This window comes from Montipora foliosa, chromosome 11 (genome assembly GCF_036669935.1).
Source record: "Montipora foliosa isolate CH-2021 chromosome 11, ASM3666993v2, whole genome shotgun sequence".
Taxonomy (NCBI): Eukaryota; Metazoa; Cnidaria; class Anthozoa; order Scleractinia; family Acroporidae; genus Montipora; species Montipora foliosa.
In genome coordinates, this window is record NC_090879.1 from 37,798,517 (window position 1) to 37,816,016 (window position 17,500).

At 37.4% G+C, this 17,500-nt stretch overlaps 1 protein-coding gene across 3 annotated transcripts in view; it reads right to left on the reverse strand.

The window, feature by feature from the left end:
- LOC137977522 (CAP-Gly domain-containing linker protein 1-like) overlaps window positions 1–17,500 on the reverse strand; it is a 312,978-nt gene that overhangs the window by 205,322 nt on the left and 90,156 nt on the right. For all 3 annotated transcript variants that reach the window (XM_068824767.1, XM_068824768.1, XM_068824769.1), the window contains 3 exons: window positions 12,367–12,470; window positions 9,308–9,371; window positions 3,311–3,403 (listed from right to left, as the gene is read on the reverse strand). In XM_068824767.1, coding sequence (XP_068680868.1) covers window positions 3,311–3,403; window positions 9,308–9,371; window positions 12,367–12,470 — 261 coding nt within the window. The remainder of the gene's footprint in view (window positions 1–3,310; window positions 3,404–9,307; window positions 9,372–12,366; window positions 12,471–17,500) is intronic.

Below are 17,500 nucleotides of genomic sequence, written 5' to 3' on the forward strand. Positions count from 1 at the left end.
AGACTCGTTAGCATTGGATTAAGCAAGAGCTAGCCGATGACAAACGCACCATAGTTGCTGCTTTATTGAGGTTCTTCCCTCATCTATGTGTTCCTGTTGTTTCTTTCTCAGCTCCATTCTTACTGCCTGTGAATACCGAAGCACCATCAGATGCCAGACCTGCGAGTGATCCCTACTGTAGCTTGTCCACAATGGCATCAGAGTTTGCACTACTGTGGTGTTCAAGAAGATTTTGAACAGATAGAAACTTTGTTTGAACTTGAGCATCAGATGAGTATTGGACAAAAGTGAGGAATTGTTCTGTTACGGCAATGTCACGTACTTCTTCGGAAAGAAGAAAAAAATAATGACCATTTGCAGTGGTTTTCACTAATTGACTTTTAAGTACTTGGCCAATTGCCAGAAAGATCTCTTGCCTACACCTCTCAGACCTATGGGTAAAGTACTTCATGTCCTGTATCCCATACTGAGTTAAAAATTCAATCAGTGGCAAGACCTTCATGTTGGAAATTTCTTGTTTGGCAGTGAAATAAAATGCTGCAATGCTTGCACCAAAACCTCATCAGAAACTTCAGCTTTCTTATCTATCTCCTTCTGTTACCATGATGCCCACTGAAGAAGTTCTTTTCCTACTGATTGGTTGTGCTCTTCTGAGTTGCCATGCTCTAGCACTGCAACCTTTCTGTATCGTGTACCAGGTGCAGAAGCATATTTCACATCTTTCCCTGTTTTGTTATGCTTTTTGCAGAGACAACAGAACATACCCTTGCCCTCTTCCAAGGCCAACCACTTTTACAACAAAATGCAGGATCGTCATCGACCCATTAGTGTTTGAAGACATGAGTCTTCAATGGTAACTGCCAGCTTTTTTCACTAAAGGACAGTGACTTGCAACCGTTTTTGGCATAAAGGACATGATTGTGTAATCCACGGTGAAGGTCACTCCCAAAAGCTTCGTCCTGGATTCGCAGGTGCTGCTGTTCAGGAATAGTACAGATTTTTGAACTGGCATCTATTGATCTTGGTCCCAAGGGCATTGGCTTATCAATTAACAAAGATGCATCTGAGGACTGAGGACAGTATTGCTGAAGGTGCCACTGTACCTGGTATTGGCTTATCACTCAGCAGTGGGGGGGGACTACTGGGGCAGGTATTGCTGATGGTTCTACTTCAACTTCAATTTGTACACCTTGATGGTCATCGTGGACTGTGTTGTTTTCTAAAAGATACATCACATATGAAGGGACTTCTAACCCAATGTATACTTTTCCCTAAAATTTATAGATTGACTGTTGAGAAAACATTTAAAACATTTGAATCCAGTACTTTTATTGTCTTAAATGTTCTCTTTCCATAATGCACAACTCATGTAAAGAAAAGCGTGTTTTTCCGACGGTAATGTTGGGGTGGCCTAAACGAAGAATCGTTTTAAAGTCAGCGGTCTCTCCGCTTCCGATCGCTGCAAATGTGTCTTTTAAAGTTTACAGTCTAAAATATGTAACTTTAAATCTAACCTTTTGAGTCCATGAAGGCTGCTATTTTTGAGCATCCTGTTAACCAATTGATGGTAAAGTACTTTGAACACTTCAAGACGAAGAATTTTAGGAATAAAGGCAGCCCTTGTTGCTATGGTCAACAAGTCATTTCATTCTTTCCAGCTGCACTTTCCAGCAAATAATAAACTTAAAACTAATCATGTGGAAACTTCGAAAGGTTAGCACAAAAAGCTTCCTATGGTAAGTTCTTATATGGTACTGTTACCTGCTTTGTCACGTTTTCTTGCATTCTCTGGATAAAAGTGAAAGCATGGACTGCTGCCGCTTCATCGTGAGCGGCGAACAACAGATGAGAAATGATACAAATGCACACGTCTGTGCACATGCATGAAGAGAAGCCCGCAAAAAGAAATTGCGAGTCCAGTGCTTCGAAGTACCAGTCAGCAATGAAATAAATTATCCAGAGACAAAAGATTGTGTATACTTTTTATTTTTCCATATTTTCATTCATTTACTTACAGAATGCAGAGCGGATCACAACTTGTGCATTTTTTAAAACAACTTACATAGTTTTAGTAAACCTTCAAGCGGTTGCAGGCTGTAAGAACTGTTGCTTGAGGCGGTAAATTTTACCGGTTACCGCCACTGCTAACCACTTGCACTACTTACAAAGTGCAGAGCAAACAGTGAATTAAACTATCTTGCCCTGTTTGGGTTAGCCAACTGCTTGGGTATGAAATAAATATCGGTGAGCCAATAAAAATATCGAGCATTTTCTCACAATTATTTTTGGTTTGGTCAAGTCCCAAGACTAATACAAAAAAAAAAAACACCACCACTAAACTCCTGTATGTCAACAAAAACATAAAGACATGTTTCAGCATTATTCATGCCATCGTCAGTTTAATGCAAAGTTGTGATCTTTACAGACCTTATCCATACATCCTGATTCAACAACATTACAATTTGAAACTGTTGTTCTTTTTGTTTTTGAATTGCAACGTAATGAAATCATGATGCAAGAATAACACAGAACCAGCTCTTTGAAATAAACCAGAAGAAAGTGTATAAAAAACTAAATGGTTAGTCGAGGAAGAGATTCGCAAAAGGGGCGTAGAAAATACACTAAAGGAAGAATCCATAACTTTGGAGAAAGATTGCTGTATAAATCGAAATAAAGAATAAGAGAATTACATTGTAGATAAACTATTTTTAACTACTTCAAATTTTTATAACTAGTGTTTTGTGGAAACAATGAACATCCGTTACTTTATCTTCCATTACCAAGGGTCTCTTTTCTCTGCCTCCTTTCTCATTATTTTAAGACAACGACCATGGTAGACGTTTTCAATTAAAGGGGCTAGGTCACGCAATTTTAGGCAATTTCAGCACTGATCGAATGGTCATAGAATTAACTAAAATATTAAAATAACTGTTCAAAACTATAGAAGAACTCTAACAAAACACAGGGAAGCTAAGAAGGGACATGGATGGACAAAACTGGAGAGGATTGAGATGGATTGAATTTGGGTAAATTTGAAAAACGTTGGCCCACCTTTTTTCAAATTTATATCAGTCTACATCAAAATGTCATTTACAAAGCTGGAAAATCATTCTCAGTTGTTATGTGGCAGTGATTTTGCAAATGAAAAACTCTTGCTCTGCCAATTTGACGTTTAGAGCTCATAATTAACAAAATTAAACAAAACTACCTAAAATAGCATGACCTAGCCCCTTTAAGTATGCAAATACCTATGTTATGTATGTATGTACACTGTAACTCTCTTGCATAGGAAATCCGTCTTTTAACATACCTGTTCCACTTTGAGGTCGTTCTTAAGTTTCAAGAGTGAAGCTACCTTATCTTTCAATTCAATCTCAAGTGTCTCAACTTCTTTCTGCTCAATCTGGATATGAAAGGCAGAAAATTCTGTTATATGAAAGACATGGAAGGCATCTTTCATCCACTTATGGGAACCAACAAAGCACTTTCCATGTTACAAAGGTTACTTATACTTTTGAATTGGTTCATGCTTAGCGAGCCTATATCGAATTCATGCGGGAAGTTTGGAGAGCACAAGAGAAGCGAAAGAGTTACCGAGAGCAACTCTCACTTCTAGAGTGCTGTCCAAACTTCCCAAGTGCATCCATAACTCGATATATGCACAGCAAAAAGCATGAAGCATGGTAATAGGGTTATTATCTTTGTTTTACTATAGGTAGTTCTGTAATGGTGGCACATCTCTTACTAATGCAGCGATACCTTGTCATATTTATACTTTTGTCATTTGGCACCAACCCTTCAGTCCCACACTGAAGCAATGCTGGGGTTGCCCCAGCTTGGGTGAGAAACGATGGCACATCCACTTCCCCTTCATGGCCCAACCTTCTAGGGGCTTGGCATACAGTAGGTACATGCTGATCAGGGCAGCTGTGCTCCGTGCGCAGCCAGTATGCCACTCACTGACACTTGCCAAGCCCCAGTGACTGGCCTTGCAGTGACTCGCGGCACTCGGGTCCTGGATGACACTTGATCCCCAGCATTTTTGCCTCTCACAAATACTGCATCTTCAATTGTGCACGGCATTAATTTATACCTGTGAAAGTTCCCACAGACCAACTTGTGGCCTTTTTAGTTCTTGTTGAGTTTCTTTCAACTCAAATGTTGTGCATTTTTGTGTGGAACATGGACCTGTTGTGCTTTGCTGCTCTGATTGGCACCAGAAAAAAACAAAAACACCAAAAAATTTTAGTTCCCTACTCGCTAAAAATTCGGGGGAGAAAAATGTGGCTGGGTTTTCGATTTTCCTCATTCACTGTCCGAAAATTTCAAAAAGGGAACTTGCAAAACGAGAAATTTTGACCTAAAATGAAACTGCACATGTCATGTTATATAGTTACGCACGCCTGTCAGTATATAAAGAAATGCACCATTTAATAGGATTTAGATAGGCCCAGGTGCATGCAGGCTATGTTATAATTACTTATATCACAGTTCTTCAGCACATAAGCAAAACCTAATCTACAGCAAGCGCACCTTTTGTAATAAAGATTCCATACTGTGGTAATTACTTTTTGGGGGTTTGCATTTCTCCTGGAATCTACAAAAGAGTTCAAGATGTCCTTGCTTCGAAATTTAAATCAAATAAACATTATCCGCACATCTTACAAACTTTGAATGAAGATCTTTTCTTTTAACGGACAGCATTTTACCGTTTGAATCAGTAAATTATGCACGGTAGAACCAAAGATACAGTTTTCTGTGTTTGCCATGACATTGCACAATGCCCTCTCCCCGGCACGGGCTTTAGAAAAACAAACTCTTTCCTCCATAATTAATTGTGTAGGCATTTCACATCGCTGTAATCAAGATTCAAGGTGTATAAATAATAAAGATTTTGGCTTGTATTTTAAAAATAATTTTGTGTTAGCAATATTCATTGTAAGAAAGGGTTGTTTGAAAATTTAAAAAACGTCTTTCTCTGGTTAAACAGAAAAATCCAGCGTATCATGGCATATTAATTAATCCTTTATACCACGAAGGTAATAAGCTGTTGGAGGAAGAAAATTTGGTGTTATTCTAAGATCAAGTGGGCGCTTGAAAAAGTCAAACCACGAGTCAGGTATGATCCTAAAATAGATCAGCGACACGCTCATTCACAGGCAGTGAGAAGTGAAAGGAAAATGAAATGGAACATCATCATGGTATCTCATTACTTTTACTTGTAATTTATAACATACTCGCCTTCGCAGAAGTGATTTGTCACCCCACTCAAAACCTTTTTATTTTACGAATGAGCTAGTCAAAAATGCGATGATATTCAGAAAAGAACCACAGTTGTGCCATGCAGCAACAACAGTCATTCAAACCAAGTCTTGATTATTCAACCACAGTGGCCACTTGTCGCGAAAATGTTCAATTGCAAAGCTGAATAAATTCTTTGGAAGCCAGTAGGGCAATTAGACATGCAACATTTTCTTCGAGAAAAAGCAGTTACAAATTGATGTACAACAGTAAATCCTCTGCCCTCTTTTACACAAAACTGTGCGTGTAACATTTTACATGCATGATATGAGCGTGTAATGCTGCTATTCCTGCAGCCATGCAGTGCTGTAAAATAAAACTACAAAACATTATCTGTAGGTAAATCCCCTGAAGAAAAGGGAATTGACTTTCAACCCAGGGCTATCATAAAAAGTGCACCAACAGGGTTCCTGTGCAATTTAAAGGCAGTGAAAACCAATAACAAAACGTGTTGACCAATTAATGTTGTGGAGGCTTCCACTTCACCCATAATGATGACTTTAGGGGTCAACATTAACAACTGCCTGGCCTGCTTCCCTGGGCCAGCAAAAAAATTCATTGGGGCAAGTAACTTTTGGACAAGTGAAATTTCTCACAAGGATGTAGATTAATGTAAACAATTAAATGAGAATTCTGAAGTTTAATAATCTTTTTAAACTGAAATCTACAACATCAACTTGTGACAAAACTAAAGATAGAAAAATAATTGTTATCCTCTTTTTGAAAAGTTAATTTTTTTCAACCAACTGAAGAGCTGCAACAATTTGAATTTTTTGCTTAAGTTGAAATCTGCAAGTTTAAATTAAATTAATACATGTATATGACTCTCCATGCAAAAACATGTCTTACCGAAGAAAGCGTTTTTTTGAAACCCGGCTTCAGGGGGTTGAAACCCTTTTGAAACTCTTTTGCATTGTCAAAGCAACCGGAGTAAAAAACTTTACTCCACTGTTGAATGATTCCCTTGTGTGATTTTTAATTCATGCTGTGTGTTTTGGTTTAAGCCCTAATCCCCTTCTTTTATGAAACCTTTTTTAAAACCCTTTTGAAACCCTTTCAAAACCGTTTGAAACTCTTCTGAAAAGCTATACATAGAAGATTACTTAAGTTTCTTGCGTGATTAATTCATGTGACGTTTGTTTATGCTACCGAGCGAATGTTCCATTTCCTCGTGCGATTAATGTTTCATTAAACCCTGCAAAAAAAACCTTGCTCTGCACTCCAACTATAGGCTCATATCTTAAAACTGCAACAAAGTATCATGCAAACCAAAACACACAGCATGAATTAAAAATCACACAAGGGAATCATTCAACAGTGGAGTAAAGTTTTACTCCGGTTGCTTTGACAATGCATAAAAAAAGGGGATTAGGGCTTGGAGAATAAAAATTACTCAACAAAATTTCGAGAACAGCAGCAATTCAGTTTAAGTGTTTATTCAACCCGATACAGAACGTTTTTTATGAAACATGAAACAAGTGCTTGCGTGAATTGAAATAAATCCCTGTCACTCTACGAGACCAATTTGTTGTTTACGCATTGCAAAGCGGCAGAGTAAAGGCCGCTTTACACGGTACGATTTGTCGGCCAGTTTAGGTCTTGCCGATAAATCGAACCTTGTAAATTGTGTAAGGAATTTTTCCTCAAAAGATCTTATTGTTGTCGTTTTGGTATGCGCCATTTTGAACGCTTTAGTTTTTTTAAGCATTTAAATGTGCACCTTCTCATTTGCATACCCTTTTGATTGACATGGCGGTTTCTCATTGCATGTCTGCGTGACTTAAAAAAATCTGCTTCACTGCAACAGATTCTTAGAATCTGACCAACCAATTTTCATTTCCATGAATCGGTCGTTCATCGGCTGTCCAAAAGGAGGGTCAGATATTGTATGTGTTGTAAAAGATTTGCACTATGGACTTGCCTAGACAAACTGGTACACTTCAAGCAGATACTCGTTGGGTTCCCGTTGAAAGTGTTGGAAAACCCATTGGAGGTGTTGAGAAAAGCCGTTGAAAAATCATGTGCCGAGCTGTTGAAACATTTAGGAACAGTAGTGGGAAAACATTAAACAAGTAACTAACTATTTGTCTTTACAATTGTAGCTACAAATCAATACTGTCAAAGTTACTTTTTGTTGATTGATAGAGTTATGGTCAACGAGACAAATAATCATAATGTGACATGTTGTTTTCCAGTGGGGGTTGGTACACTTCGCTAACCCCCAGTCCATGGACTACCCTAAAAATACTACCGGTATTTCGAATGAGTACTGTTGACCTATGTGTAAGCAGCATCTCAAATAGTGTTTACTTAAGCCTCAACACCCATTTTAAACAGCATTGTTCAACAGTATTTTAAGTCTAAGCACCCATTTTAAAAAGGTTAGGTTACAAAATTAATGTACATGACGTAATCGGCCATCACAACAATAATCGAAAGCTAACCTTTTTAAAATGGGTGCTTAGACTTAAATACTGTTGGACAATGCTGTTTAAAATGGGTGTTGAGGCTTAAGTACATGTAAGCACTATTTGAGATGCTGCTTACACATGGATCAACAGTACTCATTTGAAATAGTATTTTTAGGGAAGTCCATTTGGGTAGTCCATGGACTGGGGGTCAGCGAAATGTACCGACCCTTCCAGTGGCGCCATCGATCTGTTCACAGCGAAGAAACACCACGTTTATTTGCTACTTCACAGGGACAAATTAGCGGATTTCTTCACTCCTTCCATCCCAAATCATAAAAACAATTATTATGTTAACTGAAACGAAGTCATCAATATCTTCTGTTCGCTCTAAGTCAAATTCACAGTAACCGAAGCGCGAACTGTATAATTTTATATTACCATTGAGAAATTTGCACGCGCATGAAGTCTGCGGAAGAAAAGCTCAAAAGGTAGACTTAAAAAGCATCGTTTACTTCAAACCACTGCATACAATGTAGAGATCTGCCTGACCCTCGCTACACTACATTTTTGTATTTATTTGTTTTGAAAATCTAAATAGCTAGCAGAATAGAAGAGCAAGCAATGTCACACTATCGTCACCTCAAAATTTGCATCATAAAGTGACGCATCATGACATAAGTTGAGCTTTGACTTTTGTTGCTGCTGAAGCCACTGTTACAAATAACTTTGTGAGGTTTAAACACAAGTGTCTAAAAGGAAAAATTTAACGTCGTCTTATTAAGAGCTTTCGAAAATAAATATATGTTAACGGGACACCGGAAAAGGCTAAGCATTGAATTTGTTTTGCACCATTTCTCCATGTGCATGAGGCGCCTACCGTATGTATATTATTCCGCTCGCATTACTCCTTTTACCGGACAACGCTTGGAAAGATTAATGTTCCTTCTCAGAGAACACTGTTAGTGACAGAATTCGTTAGTATTGGTAGTCTGAGTACCTTTCACATAACTTTTATCAAGCTGGCATCATTGAAAAACTCAAAAGATGGATATGTTATGCGTTGCGCGTCTCACTAACAAAAAATAATGTTTGAGGATTAATAATTAAGAATGTGAATGAAGATTTTAAGATGGAGTCATTGTCTAAAACATTTGAATGTTTACACAGACATTTTAATCGGCGACTAAAGGAAAGAAATCCTATTTTCCATGAAACAATTATAATAAAAAAATAAAGTGAACGCTGATTTGAAAATTGGTATGCAACACTGTCGAGATCACCGGGTAAACTCGTCCTTTGTTTGATATTAATTTTTGTCATGAAAAATATTGGATGCATTCTCCTCAGGAGTTGAAAGCGTCGGGAAATCCGTTGGTTTGATAGGCTTTGTATCCCGCGTTGAAAACACTAAAAAGCCATTAAGAAGCATGATGCGTTGGAAAAATTGACAACCAGTTGTCAATTTTTTGACGACGTTGGATTGTGTTGAGGAAAGCGTTGGTGGGAGCGCTGAAAGTGTTGGAAAAGCCGTCAATAACCCATTGGTAACCCGTTGGCAAGCCGTTGGTAAAGCGTTGGAAAAGCGTTTATCTCACCTTCAGTTCATCACCAAGTGTTATTTCTTCTTCTTCTAATTTAAACTGCAAATCTTCAACTTTCCTGCAAGGAAATGGGTTAACTTGAAAAAACACCCATTATACCATACATGCACTTGTTAACACATTCACCTACAAAAAATAGTCTTGTTTTTTTTTGGGATGCACTAGCTTGCATGTCAATTATGAAACTTAAATGGAGTCATTGTAAACACGCTACCTTCACACCCATTAATAGTCACACTCTTAAACTTAAGAAGGCCTTTTTTTCTTTTGAAGGGCTGGGGGCATCTTTGAATTTATTAACATGGCATGACTTTGTCAAATACTCTTGTCCCTTTGCCTGGCTAAAATTATTGCAGTTTAAAAATGTTCTTTCCTGTTAGACTCTTCTAATTAGCAGTAAAACCATCACTCATAATTATTAAATTAAAAACCAGGTCCCAGAATACGTGTGTTAAATATGGCTGATTTACACCAACCAACACCAACACCAATGAAATACCAAGTGAGCTTTTGCGTGAAAACATGATATCTTAACACATGAAAATAACGTTATCTTCACACGTGAAAAGATCACTGTTGCTACGGTTACATATAAAATCACACCTTTTAATGCTTTTCGTGAAATCTTTTAGTATTTCATTGGTGTTTACATAATAAATAGAATATTACATGGCTCCCTGGAGATACCACACTGTAGTTCTCTACTCGTGTTGAAAAACTTTCAACACTTGAAGACAAATTTTGTATTGCAATGCAATATCCTCAATATATATCCAAGGAGCAGATGCAACACTTTGAAAATGCAATGTAAATCAAGGGGTCCCTTGCCAAAGATGCACAATGTAGTTAATAATCCAGGAAAATTACAAACTTTATTGAACTCTGGGGGAAAGGTGCCAATTCCCGATTATATCAACTTAGTGCATCACTTTCGTGACAATAGGCTGTCAAAATACGAAGACCTTTGTAAAACAACATTAACAGCCAAGCGTATGAGGTCATTTAGTATAATGAATAAGTTTGTAAGGGAACTTGAAAATACTAGGCTTACATTAACCTTTACTTCAGACTTCACTGGCATATCAATGAACAAACATGGATCTTTGGAAGATAACCATACAACTTAAAGCGGTACTATAATAAAAAAAATCAAATCCTTTTTTCTTTGGATTTTAAAACTATGTTTACTAAATACTAAGCAACCCAAGTTTTAACTCAAAATTTCAAAAAAACAATTCTTTATTTCAACTGGAATTTTCCTATTTAATAATCCGCCATTACCAACTTTCAAATCTTGAGAACGCTGTATTGAGGAGCAAATAACATCAAAGACTTACTAGTTTAAGGAAGCTATGCATTTGTAGGCAACTGAATTAATATGCAGCACGGGAGTTTCCAGCTTCCAGATTCTCAAACTTGTGTGCTGCATATACATGTATAATAAACTGTTTTTACACGCTGAGATTTTAAGCTATAGGCCACTTAGGAAAACACCATTATGATAATACTCTTTAATTGTCCCCCCAAATTTTGCATAAGCATTGATTCTAGTTTCTCTTGGGACTTACATGGTCCCAAGAGAAAACAAAAACAATTCTCGTGCAAATTTGGGGGGACAAACAAGGAGTATTATGGTATTTTCCGAAGTGGCCCATTGAGCGAATAACTGTTTGTCTTTACAATTGTAGCCACAAATCAATACTGTCAAAGTCACTTTTTGTTGATTGATAGAGACAAATAATCATAATGTGCCATGTTGTTTTCCAGTGGGGGTTGGTACATTTCGCTGAGCCCCAGTCCATGGACTACCCAAATGGACTACCCTCCTGTACTGTTGATCTATGTGTAAGCAGCATCTCAAATAGTGCTTACTTAAGCCTCAATACCCATTTTAAACAGCATTGTCCAACAGTATTTACATGTAAGTCTAAGCACCCATTTTAAAAAGGTTAGCTTTCGATTATTGTTGGGATGGCCAATTACGTCATGTAAGCTAACCTTTTTAAAATGGGTGCTTAGACTTAAATACTGTCGAACAATGCTGTTTAAAATGGGTGTTGAGGCTTAAGTAAGCACTATTTGAGATGCTCCTTACACATGGATCAACAGTACTCATTCGAATTACCGGTATTATTTTTAGGGTAGTCCATTTGGGTAGTCCATGGACTGGAGGTCAACGAAATGTACCGACCCTTCCAGTGGTGCCATCGATCTGTTCACAGCAAAGAAACACCACGTTTATTTGCTACATCACAGAGACAAGAGCGGATTTCTTCGCTCCTTCCAACCCAAATCATAAAAATAATTATATTATGTTAACTGAAACGAAGTCATCATATCTTCTGTTCGCTCTAAGTCAAATTAACAGTAACTGAAGTGCGAACCGTATAATTTTATATTATCATTGAGAAATTTGCACGCACTTGAAGTCTGCGGAAGAAAAGCTCAAAAGGTAGACTTAAAAAGCATTGTTTACCTCAAACCACTGCATAGGAATCTGCCGGACCCTCGCTACACTACATTTTTGTATTTATTTGTTTTGAAAATCTAAATAGATAGCAAAATAGAAGAGTAAGCGATGTCACACTATCGTCACCTCAAAATTTGCATCATAAAGTGACACGTCATGACATAAGTTGAGCTTTGACTCTTGTTGCTGCTGAAGCCGCTGTTACACATAACTTTGTGAAGTTTCATGCTACCGTAGAACACAAGTGTTTGATAGGAAAAATTTAATGTCAGCTTATTAAGAGCTTTCGAAAATAAATGTATGTTAACAGGACACTGGAAAAGGTATTTATGGTACATGTATTTTTCAAAGTGGCCCATTGAGCAAATGACGTCACTTTCCCCTTGATCCAACCATCTGAGGTTCACTTGGTCAATTTTCAGTGTGAGTAATTGCAGACAGTGAAATCGAAAACTTACACTTAAAGTAAACAGCCTCTGGAAAAAAATCAAAGCTCAAAATTTTCCAAGGTAGGTGTTCAAAATCTGTAGTTAAAAAGGAAGATAACTATTTTTTGATCAGAGTACCGCTTTAAGATTATTACCTTTTCTCTTCATCCAACTGTGTTTGAAGATCAACTCTTACTCGATCTTTCGCTTCCACAAGTTTGTGGAGATCTTCAATAGCTTTGTTCTTCTCCAGAAGAACCTACATGTATAATATAAAGTAACATAATATTCTTGAAACAAACAACTAACCACTGATGCAATACCAAAAAGAAAGAAAGAAAGACCAGGAAACACTGATCAAATGCCTCCTTCATCACCTGATGTGCGAAATAGTAATAACAAATACAACAAGTACTCAGGCTTCTTGTGCATACACTAACGATAGATGAATTAAAATTCCCTGATGGTGTTTAAAACTAAAATATAGCCTCTAAATGACTGATTTCCCGTCTAATAAGAAAAAAACACAATAATGGCAATCAATCTAAATTTGGGTTGCTCAGATTATTTAGCAGCACTCTGGTGGCCCAAAGGGCTGCCAAGCAGAGCACCATTGGCATAGGAAATGGTAGGAACCCATGAGTCGCTTTTCCCACGGTAATTATGGCTAGTGGTATTATACTGTAAGTGGTATTATTAGTCTCCCCAATACGAAGAGCATGTGTTTTTCAACAAAACTGCTCCTCATGATAGTAAATTTATATCATTACCATAATCACCATCATTATCACTTCCACCCAGTCTCTTTTTACAACTTTCACAAAATCCTTAGAGACCAAGGGGTAGTTTGTCAGTACACAGGGAAAAATGATGACTGTAAATCATTTGGGTCCTGCCCAAACAACCATTAGAACTTTGTACTGAAAATTCTGTCTCTGATTTTTTGACAGCCATTACATGTATAACTGACCTCAAAACACATCGCCTGTCAACATTGTCCCCCAGGTGAAAAGCATTAACAACATATGTGTACTCAAAAACACAGTCCCCGGCCAGTTAAAGGAGACAATCAATGAAGGGGTAGTTTCTAAAGAAACTATGGTGCTGCGTCAGTGGGGAAGTAGTATACAAAAATTTGGTTTTATCAACAGAGTTGATAATGTAAATTGGCCACCGTACAGAGATTCTAAAAGCTGACGTTTCGAGCGTTAGCCCTTCGTCAGAGCGAATCAGACATTCAATCAAATATTTGCACTTTGGATTCGCTCTGACGAAGGGCTAACGCTCGAAACGTCAGCTTTTAGAATCTCTGTACGGTGGCCAATTTACATTATCAACTCCGTTGATAAAACCAAATTTTTGTAAAGGAGACAATCAGTTTATGCACTTTTTGGTCCATCACTCATGGCCACTCTTTGCTCCATTTATTCATGCTTTGTACCGCTACATGTAATTATATAGCTGCATAAAAATATTGCCAGTGAATTGCCAACAGATCTGTTTTTGCTAATTGTTGCTAACTGTCCAAATTTAATATAAATTGGGTAGTTTTTGCTGGAACGTTTACTTCAAACCACCCAATTTGAAAAAAATCTGGATATTTTGTATCAACCAATGTCAAGATAAATAAAAGAACCGAGTATTGGCCAATCAGGTTGCCGCTATTAGGGAGCTTGAGCATGCAACATTCTTGAGGCACAGAATGGACACCGGAAGTGAAAATTGCGCTCGGCAGGACAGTGGTTTCTCTCAGATTTCTAACTAGTCATCTCTTACAGTGAGAACAAACCGTTTTTGGAAACTATATAATTACTAGGTAACAGGACTACACACTTGTCCAATTTGGAAATAATTGGATTTAAAAAATTCCTTGGATTGCCAAATTAATATGGCAGTTCTCAGAATTTTTATCATCCAATTATTCCAAATTGGACAGCAAGTAGTCCTATTACATATAAAAATACATTATGCATGTACTGCAAATACATGTGTGTTGTACAAGACTTGCATGTAAAAGATGCTATTGCAAAGTAATAAAATTGAAGCACATGTACATGTAGAATATGATACAGAATGTATTAAACAAATTAGCCTTACGCTTGCATGCAAAGTTAAGGACGGTGCCTACTAATTCAAAGGTATTTTGCGCAGTTTACTGAATATGCGGGAAAAGTAGATCTTAACAAGTGTTATTGAAATCCAAAAAGACAATTGGGGGTAACCGTGCATCTTTCGAAGATACAGTAACTAATCGACAATATTTTAAAATACAAAGCAATGCATGGCGTTCTTTTCCAAACTGGAGCTTAATTACCTCTGAAAAATGCGTGGTTACCCCCAATTTTCTTTTTGGATACCAAGAGCACTTGCTAAGTTCTGCTTTCTCCGCATAGTTTTAAACTGCACAAAAATATACCTGTATTAATATGCACCACCCATAGGAAATCCAAGTACCTCGAGATGCGCAGAATGTATGCACAATAACAACAGTAGGCACCGTCCTTTGAAAATATTAGAGGGTAGCCATGGAACGATTAACATCAAGGAATGTCTGAATATTGAGATAAATGGCTAATAGCGGAGCTCTGCATGCGCATGCGCATGCACCATAGTTTTTATTTTTATTTTTTTTAACTTTTATTTTAACACTTCTAATGACAATACTTTCATTTACAAGGAGGAAAAATGAAGACAACGTACAAGAGATAAAGGAAAAATACAATGTTACAGCGTTTACAACTAACTAACCCTAGAAAAGTTTTACAAAATTGACTACTATTTGCAAAATTGCAAAATAAAACACGATACAACAAAAACATAAGAGGTCTTTCCTACCAACTAAAAGGTGCTTTGCATTTGCATTTGTTTCTGCATCACTTTTAACTGTTGGAACTTTTAGAATTATTTAATAACAGCAAATTTATTTGTCCGAGGGGCAAAGTTTAAGAGGGCTCCATTTGTTTTTGAAGGAGGACATATTGTTATTAGAGGAAATCTCTTTTTCAATTTCCATGGAGTTCATAACGGTTTGTATATAAACCTGTAGCACAGGGTTGCAGTTATTTAACTTACATGTACATGTGTAAATATATCGTTTGGCAATAAGGAAAAGGTGATGTAGTAATAAATCAGAGATATTATCAATTAGTCCAAGACAGATAAGAGGAGAGAAGGCAATGGATTTGTTTAAGGTGGTGTTTTGAGTTAGCCACTGACAAATATCTTTCCAGAGTTTTTGGGTGTAGTTGCAATACCAGAACAAGTGGGCAAGGGTTTCAGTAAATTCCCCGCAGAAAGAGCACGAGTCTGTTTGTTTTAAGCCAATTTTAAAGAGGAAGTCGTTTCTTGTTATTCGTCTGTGGAGGAACATGAATTGGAACACTCATAACTTTGTTTCTGTTGTACACAGAAAGGGGAGGCGGTATGTATTCTCCCAGTTCACATTCACATTTCCTATTATATTTTCCTTAGACAGCCAATTTCCCTGGCTTTTAAGAGGGGTGGTGGCCTTTTTCTCGATAATGGATTTGTAAATGGTTTTACAGGCTTTTTCTGAGGCTAATAATGTTTGCCTAAAGGTCTTAGTTTTGGGCTTTGGATCTTATCATGGCTCCTCGAGTTTGACGCTGGACAACATTTTCTAACTGTAATTTTTTAATTTCTAATTCATTATATAAAGTGGTCTTGTTGGTTTCAGATACGTCATTTTCTTCCAGTTTCCTCTGTAGGGACATTATGACAGACTCCAGATTAGTTTCTGTTAACTTCATTTTGCCTCTCTTATGTTTTGCGTATTGTATTGACTTTGAACGAATTTGCATCTTCATTGTATCCCAGAGGAACACGGCATCAACCTCTGTGTTATTTTGGTATTCATTTGCAACTTCAGTGATTGTTGTTTGTATCAAATTAATATATTCACTGTCTGATAGAAAAGACATGTTTAACTTCCAGAAGCCCGAGCCTCTGGGATTGGTATAATTTGTTTGCAAGGTGGAGCGTTATCAAGGAATGGTCTGTTTTGTACCCTGCGAAAATATCAGCTTTTGTCATTGCCGAACTTAGACTATTACTCGTCAAGAATTTCGGGCTCGCTTCTTCTCCAAGTGAATCTTCTGATATCCGGATTGGAGACCCGCCAAATGTCGATAAGGTCTAGTGAATTTATTATGTTCTGAACTTCCTTCAGAGAGTTTTTGTGAGTAGTCAGTCTTCCTCCCCTCTTATCATTTTGGACGTCCAATATTAGATTAAAATCGCCACCCACGATAATGTCCTCGCACTAGAAAGAAAAGAGGTGGCTAAGAACATTTTAGAAAAAATTTGGATTGTCATTGTTTGGCACATAAACGTTTCCGAAGGTTACAGTCTTATTTTCCAGTTTCAAATCTACTAAAATAAATCTTCCATCTGGATCAGAAAATTGTTACTTGATTTCGAATTGAAAGTTGTTGCTAAACAGGATGCATACCCCTGCACTTGAGCTAGAAACACTACTAAAAATAGCTGAGAAGCCCCATTCTGATGACCACAGTCGTTTCTTTTTCTTTGGTGCAGTGAACTTCTTGAAGAAAGAATATCCCAAATTTTTTCATTCTGAGCCAACGAAAGGTTTCACGCCTCTTAAGGTTGTTGGATAAGCCCCTCACATTAAGAGAACAGATTATCAATTCATCAATTGAGAACTTGCTGATGGTTAAAAGTAGTGGACTGGAATGCAGAAACAAAATGCAATCAACCATATCGCAGGCTCAAGCTTAGAGCTCACCAAGGTCAGCTGGTTTTTTTTTTTTTTAAGTTGACCACTGACCAGGTACTGGTTTTCAATTGGAGTGCAGGCTCAACCTAGGTTACCGGTAGGTCGCCTAAAAATAAGCAAGGCTTCATTTTTGAGGCACTTTCTGTGGCTCGACGCGGCTACACGGCCATGCTACGTCAACTATAGTTCTTACAGAGTCAACGCTTTTCGTGTTCAGGTGGTTTTCTTTCTGCCTTTTCACTGGATTCAATCCAGTTTGACATATGATACCTGTGGTCTTCACTGGCAGTCAAGTCAAGCATTGGAGGGATATAAAGTTAAAGCTGAGTGTTTATCTTTAATTTGCTTAGAACTGCTTTTTTCTCCGTATTGCAATTTTTGGCATAATTATCTTTAGAAGCTCTGATAAGGTTACATGATAACTGGAGGACCTATGACTAGAACAGAAACGAAAGAAGAGCAAAAGAGAACGACAACGACAAAACAATACCAGTAATAGCTCATACTTGTTGGAAGAAGTTACTCCACAA